Source organism: Azolla caroliniana, unplaced genomic scaffold (assembly GCF_043228905.1).
Source record: "Azolla caroliniana isolate FFs.n. ecotype wild unplaced genomic scaffold, voAzoCaro1.0.p SCAF_3, whole genome shotgun sequence".
NCBI classification, from domain to species: Eukaryota; Viridiplantae; Streptophyta; class Polypodiopsida; order Salviniales; family Salviniaceae; genus Azolla; species Azolla caroliniana.
The window spans coordinates 15,833,083-15,840,824 of record NW_028230438.1 but is presented as its reverse complement, the minus strand read 5'-3'; the positions used below and the strand labels follow the sequence as shown (position 1 = coordinate 15,840,824).

The 7,742-nt window shown below is 42.1% G+C and overlaps 1 protein-coding gene across 1 annotated transcript; it reads right to left on the bottom strand.

Annotated features, from left to right (window-relative positions):
- Positions 1 to 1,842: 1,842 nt before the first annotated feature.
- CDC5 (cell division cycle 5) lies at positions 1,843 to 7,340 on the bottom strand. Its single transcript, XM_087316684.1, has 4 exons — positions 7,096 to 7,340; positions 4,593 to 6,293; positions 4,151 to 4,432; positions 1,843 to 3,196 (listed from the first exon to the last, which is right to left on the bottom strand). Exons 1-4 carry the CDS (start codon positions 7,270 to 7,272, stop codon positions 2,216 to 2,218), a joined length of 3,141 nt encoding a protein of 1,046 aa, XP_087172810.1. The 5' UTR covers positions 7,273 to 7,340; the 3' UTR covers positions 1,843 to 2,215.
- Between the last annotated feature and the right edge of the window lie 402 nt (positions 7,341 to 7,742).

Genomic DNA, 7,742 nt, shown 5'->3' with positions numbered 1-7,742 from the left:
CTTTGTTGAAGGGCTATAGAGAGCTTTGGGTAAGTGTGTAGGATAGGGTTGACATGCATACCGACGTTCGTTTTGTTAACTTGGTCACGAAGGTTCAAGTGTCATTGAGCTCAAGAAAATAACCAAAAAATGCTAACAATTTTATGAATTTTCAGTTGACAAAAAAGAAACCGAATTATTAGAGAGCTAACCATGGTGTTGTGGTTGGGAATAGGGTGATTATTAAAAACAAAATTTACCCATATGAAAGGAAAAATAAAAAATCAAGAAAACAAAATATTAATTAATACCACCAAATTAGTCACCAAACTTCTCAATTTACTAGCTTCTTTCTCTCTCTTATGACGCCCGCCCATCGTATCCTCCATAACAACTTGCGATCCATCCCAAAGGTAGGCGAAGTTTGCCTCCATTGCCGATGGGAAGCTCACTAAGAGCTTCAAGTGTCCATCTTAGGAATCCTTGGGATTTGCACCCAAAACTTGTGTTGGCTCACGGTGTTCTCACCAAGCTCATGTCTATGCATTCACAGAGTTTTGACTCCACACCAATATTGCAAGCTGAAGGGGTCATGATTGTAGTATACACTATTGATGGTGAGAGAGAGAGAGAGAGAGAGAAGAGTGAAAGTTAGTTTTATAGTTATTTTTCAAAGAGATTGTCACCTTTCACATAAGGGTGCATTCGATTTAAAGCTCCATTACGACTCTATTGTCTTCCCACTCTTACTCTCACACTTGACCGTATCAATGCCAATGTCTCCATCATCCATGAGTCATGTTCCATCCATATGGTAGGTACTTAACAAACAACTTCTTCAATTGGGTTGACGAGCTTGATAAAGATGTATGACTACTTAAGATGTATCACATGATGATCATGCTATACGTGCATATGTCTTTCAACGAAGCATATGCACAAGATCTCCAACTATCAAGGCCACATTCGACTCATGGGGACAATCCTACCAATCACGACTCATAGGAGCGGCCATCACAAGCCTTCATCTATCCTCACTAGGCTAATCCTCCTCTCATCCTCAATCCCCTTAACAACTTGCACCCCACCACTCCACACCTTTCCACCTATTGGCACCAAGTTTGCTATCATCATGCCAGTTTGGACATGTCCATGAGCAATTTGATGCCACTCTTTCCTTTGCAGATTTGGTGGACTGTTTTCAGCTGACCCATGTGTTTCATAATGAACTCGAGCAAATTGAGTCGGGTGAGTGGCCAAACCAAGTACCTCAATGATCAAACAAGGCCATCTCCTTGTATCATCCTTAAGTACCTAATTAGCAATTTCATGAACCATCAAGTCATCTCCTTCGATTGCCTAAACTCCACCTTCGATTTCTTCATCAGTTGACCATAAATTTATTTTGAGTGGGGCAAAGGTATTCAAACTTTTATGTTGAAAATATCCATTCAAAGAAGATACCCACCCTATTAGCAATGAGTGGTTGCCATACATTGCACAGAAATCATTTATTATCACAATAGGATAAATGTACCGAAATGGGACGCCAGTACACCAAAATACAATAATACCAAAACCTCACATACACTCATGATAATAATATCAAGCCCCCAACTAGTCATATTTGCCTACTTCTCCATTATTACAGTCCACAATGTACACAACAAGATGATACATAGAATAATTTCAAAACAATAGAATTACATATATTGTACCAATATGCATATTGAACAAGAACATCTCCATTTATAGAGCAAAAGAATTTCCTAACCAATAAGCATACAAATCTCAACAGTAAACGGAAGCCGCAACATCTTTCGTATGGCTGACATCATGTACAAAATATGAGGCACAAAGATGTAAAAGGTGAGAGTTGGAAGATTAAGACTTTTCCATTCCAACAATAAACAAGCGGAGAAGACAATCAGATCATAGATAGATCCTTCCAATCAATATACCATCTTGTTTATCCCACTATCTTTCGCATAATGCTAGGTATCAACTTTGAAGCTTTTATAGTTTTGTCAAAGCTCGAGGAAATTCATAGATGCCAGAAATTGCAACCATTAAAGATTTTTTAGCTCAACCCAATAAACACTGCCTCTCTCATTCTTTTCCCTCTCTGTATCTCTCTTCTCTCTTCTCTCTCTCTCTCTCTCTCTCTCTCTCTCTCTCTCTCTCACATGCACATAGCCACATGTCCAGATATGTGCCACAGCAAAACCATCCTTTTTCATTGTTCTACACTAGAAGAGATCATGATTCCAGTTGATTCCTCTACAACAGTATCAGCTGCAACCACCACATCAGCAGCCTCCGATGGCATAGCGCAGATCAGGTCAGCTGCAGCTGCTGCAGATTCCTCCATTACACCATCACCAGCCTCCAATAAAATTTCAGAGGTAGTCAAACTAGTTGTGGCATTACTAGCAAACTCCTGTTCAACTATCGCCCCACCACCAGCATCTGATACCATCTCAGATATTGCAGTATTAGTCATGGCATTACTCAAAACCTCCTCTTCAAGAATAGCACCATCACTAGCCCCTGATACTACTTCAGAGATTGCAACACTACTTGTGGCATTACTCGCAACCTCCTTGGTGATTGCCTCAATAGCAGTCTCTGATAATACGTCACAGGCTACAGCACTAATCACATCATTATTAACAGTCTCCTTCGCCTCCTCTTCAATTGATGTTTGGCCCATCGCCATCTCAGCTTCTGCAACCTCCGGATGATGTGTGTTTTCTGCCACCATCACTGCCTCCATTTGAGCAGAATTGGCATGGGCCTCTGCTTCAGCCTCCATCCGGACCTCTTCCTCTGCACGTGCCTCTGCTTCTGCCTCCATCCGAGCCTCTTCCTCTGCACGTGCCTCTGCTTCTGCCTCCATCCGGGCCTCTTCCTCTGCACGTGCCTCTGCTTCTGCTTTCATCCGGGCCTCTTCCTCCGCACGTGCCACAACCATATCTTGCTCATGTATAAGAGACTTCCAGTTCTCTCGCTCCACAATCAAGTTCTCATACCTCAGTTGCAATTTCCTTTCATAGTCGTTCTGTTGCTTAAGGGAAGCTTGTAGGCTCTCCAGACGAGAGGGTGCCGCAAATTGCTCCTGGATGTGCAGTGCACGGAATGACTCGAATTCCGTTGCTAATGTGTCCACCTCTTTGAATACAGACTCAATCTGCCCCCACAAACTCTCTGCCCTTACCTGCAAATAGCAGAAAAGATGCATGAGTTTCTAGATAGAAGGATTATTTCTAAGTTCATGGGACACAAACTCTTAAAAAATCCTATTTGTAGTTAGTACATATATACAGACCATGTTGCAATGCAACCTACAAGACTTACACAAAAGACCCCAGAGAGATGTGAATAATCAACATTGACATCTGTGTGTGTGGGCACGTACCTCAAAAGATTCTCCTTAGGAATGGAGAATCAAGGCCCAAAAAACTTTTCAAATAACTGTCAATGTGTTAAGAGTTTGTCTCATTGTCACATGGAACCGGGTGGAGATAGCATATAGAGACAGATTTATGTTTATGTATATATAATGTATATGTATATCGACGTGTTGGGAAGTATATGTATATCGATGTGTTGGCAGCAAGCAAGCAAGTAATAGCTTCCCAGTTGGCTGGCTTGGCTGGCAAATCATCTCTGTGGCTCATCATTTCATGCCACATCACAGCAGGAAGAGAAAAGAGATTGATATACACAGGCACAGCTGACAGCTGAACCTAATCATCGGGGTTTACTAACGGCTTGTAGTATGTATGGATATGGATATGTATATACACACATCGGTTACTACGTGTATGTATATGCACACATTTATGTGTATATGTATCGACATATGTGAGTAAACACATTTAACAAAACGCCAAAGTCACATGTCATAGGAGCAGAAAAATTTTAAAAGAAATACAAAATTGCATAACGATAATAATAATAATAATAAAGGTGAAGAATAAGGCTACATTTAATAGAGTGTGAAGCAGATAACAAAAGTTCACTAAAAATTTAGGAAAACCATGTCTGTTGGCTGTTTCTATCAACCAGAATAGGCCTGTTTCTCAGAACTATGATTCACATATACCATTTGGAATGTACATTTGTAAATCATGCTTTCCAGTTGGCCTAAAACAAGAGAGAAAAATACCTGATACCCTTGCATGAGGACTTTCAGTTTTTGCTCTACTTTCGCTACTTTCTTGGTTTCACCTTCCATGTGTTTCTTGACAATATCAAATTCACTTTGGAAGGCAGATAATCGATCGGTCATACTTGCAACACTTGCGAGATTATATACTTGCCGAGATGGGAAGTACATCATATCCTCTAAAAGAGCATCCCTGGACTCACTGTAATCATCAACTGTCGCTTCTTGATGCCCCATGGCCAATCGCAAGAAGGCAGACTCCTCTTCAATTATATTAGCTGCCTGATTAGCAACAGAGAGGTGAATAACATATAAGAGAAAAAACCTTTCAACATGCTCCTCAGACACCAACATTATTTCTCTAGCAAATAAATTTGAACAAACATTATAATGGTTGTCAAAATAACTACTCAACAAATAAATATGGGTAAACATAACTTACTTCTCGGAGCTCTTCATCCAAGAAATCATCCAGTTCAGGAACGTCAGGATGTGTATTACCATTTGCAGCATTCTTGTTAGGTTTCTTCTTCCCCTCGAGAGGGTACTTTGCATTGTCATGTTCCAAAAGCGTGACCATCTCTTTCTTTATCAACTCATCTGCTTGCTCCATGAAAGTAATACCTTCAGCTTCACTGAGCCTCAAGGAGTTCTTCAATGAATCTACACATGGTTGAGGAGGACGTGGAAGCTCTCTTTGAAGAACTTTCGATCTCTTGAGAAGGAGCGCAGCTTGCTTTGCTGCCTCATCAGCTCTTTCTCTTGCAAGTTTATCTGACATATCTTCCTCAACTACATCTGAAGCATCTGGTTCTTCAACTGGCAATTCAGGTACCACAATTTGATACTCATTCTTAGGTGCAGGTAGATCTCCCAGACCAGCTCTAAGGCTCCTTCGAATCTCCTCTTGCCTTGCTTTCTCCGCCTTTTCACTCTCATATGGAGTTTCTAGCCCCTCATTAATGTGCAACTCATCTCTTATCGGTGTACCTTTTGGAGTAGCAAAGAAGGAAAGATCCTTACGAGGGGTCATTTTTGTTAAAGGAGTCATCCCACCACCACCTGAAGGTGTTTGTCCTGGGGTGGCAATTGGATTTGGGGTCTGAATCTCCCTTTTCTTAGGGGTAACCCCCGAGAAATCTGATGGGTGCAACTCAGGATTCTCTCCTCCAAGCAAAGGAGTTTGAACTTGTCTGAGCCGAGCAAGATTCTCAGCTTCCATCATAATAGCATCTCCTTTACCACCAGGAGTCCTTGTCGGAGTACGTAGAGGTGTCATGCCTATTCGAGGGGTCTGCCCATAACTTGCTAATAACATCTTTGTAGCCCCGCTACCTTCTCCAAGCTCTTCATTCTCCAATAGTAAGTCATTAGCATATCCCATCTTTGCTATCTCCTCTAACTCTCGATCTGAGATCTGAGGAGGAGGAAGCATAAGCTTAGACCTTTTTCTCACAGCTTCGGGATCATTTAGCTTGTTTATCTGCATAACCATAGAGGGCGCATCTCGGCGTTCAGCTATCTTGTTCTTTGAAATATCTTGCTTCCTTAGTTGAGCCTCAATATCAACTCTCCTCTTTCCCTCTAACTCTTCTATAGTTGTAGGAAAATGAGGCTGTTCAATCACTGTTTCCTCTTTTGAAATGTCAAAAAACCCTGGCGGTGGCCTTTTTTCAAAGGGGATTTCGGCATTATAGTTGATGCCTCGTTGTTTCCTCCTCCGGTGCCTAGTATCAATACCTGCAGCTTTAAGTTCTCGCCGTTTTTGTAAAGAAGCAAGCCTTCTAGCCTCTTCAAGTTGCTTCTCCCTTGCTTTCCTCTTTGCTTTCTTACCTCTAGTATTCGCCAATCTAGCTCTAGCTTCCGACAACATTTCTTTCTCATCCTCGTCCATATCAACAGGATCGGGACGTGCAGGTTTTGACTCTGGATTAGGATCAATTTCTCCAGGCCTAAGCTTCCTTGGATCATCCGAGGGCTCGTAATTCTCATCCTTTGCACAGGCAGCATCGAGCAACTTCTCATACCTTTCGAGACATTGGGCCGGTGTGCGTCCCACAATTGGTGCAATGGTTCTCCATTGTGTGGGCATAAGTTTTGCAAGATGTAAAAGCTTCTCATCTTCCTCTCGGGTCCATTCTGTCTGTAAAGACAATGACAGGACTCATATGTGTACAAAAGAGAGCAGGCGGATGGAGCCCACACAGAAAATCAAAGGACAAAGCACAAAATGAAGGAATAGGCCCAAAACGGAATACACATAATGTAGGAAGGCAGATCCAATACACAAAAGCAGAAAGCAATGTACACACATATGGATCCAGCACATTGTGTAGGAAGAAATTTCCAGCACAAGCACGAATATTAAAAAGCAAAATGCACATTCAAAAGCATAACACCTAGATGGATCCGGCACACAAAAGCACAACAAAATACATGCATCAATAAATTCAACACATAATGCAGGAAGAAAGAACCAATTACCAAACGAATAAACACGCATACACAAGTAGATAGGACGCAACATAAAGTGAAAGGAAGGCGAACACAGAACAGAAAAGCAAAATGCATAGTCAAAAACACATTGATGGAAAAATCAAAATGCAAAACAATGCATGCACACATAGATAGAAACAACGAAGAGAAGAAAAAACCAGAGACAAAAGCAAAATTATACAGAACCCTTGACATGAACTCAACACAGCTTGTACATAGATGGAACCGACAAAAACAAAAGCATTCATACCCACATGGATGGACCAAGAACATAGTAGGAGGATGGACCCAACAAAGAGAAGCAAACGCAAAAGGATACAAACTCGCAGCAAGAGAAGGATAGCACTAACGGGAGAAAATAATTTTATTTTAAAAAATAAAAAAAATCAAGAACGCAGCAAGAGAAGGAGCAGGGGCAAGCATGGAGAGGATTTGGATTTTTTACTGACCTTCTTGATGGAAGGATCGAGCCACTCGTACCATCGAGCTTTGCACTGTTTCGCAGATTTGCGAACGAGAAGAGACGAGATACGAGCCCACTGATTCTTCCCATACTTCATCACTGCGGCTTTCAGGATCTCATCCTCTGTGTTCTTCCAAACACCTCCTTTGATCATGATCCTCATCTTGGACAAACTTTGGGGAGAAGAAACAGAGAGGAAGAGGTGGGGTGAGGGGGGTGAGGGATAAAGGCTTCTTGGGGAGGGGCACAGAGAAAGCGTATGGATGGATTTAGGTGAAGATGGATTGAGTCCTCTGCAAAGAGTTAGCTAATTCAAAGGTTAGGTAGGGTGGGTGTGTTTGTGACGAAGCAGAAAGGGAAGGGAATGGGTAGGGGCTTCGTTGAGACGCAGAGGAATTAGGGTTAGGGTTTTAGCAGCGCGTCAGAAGCAGAGAGCTACAGAGAGAGAGAGAAAGAGAGAGAGCTACAGAGAAATGGGTATCCTCCGACTGCAGAGAAGGGCGTGTGTGTGTGTTATGGTTTCACACTGGGGCCGGGCGGACATTAGACTAGACCATTAAGACGGACGGACGGATGGACGGACGGATGGACACCCACCCACACTTTCACCAATATCTAAGGTTTAGCGGACAT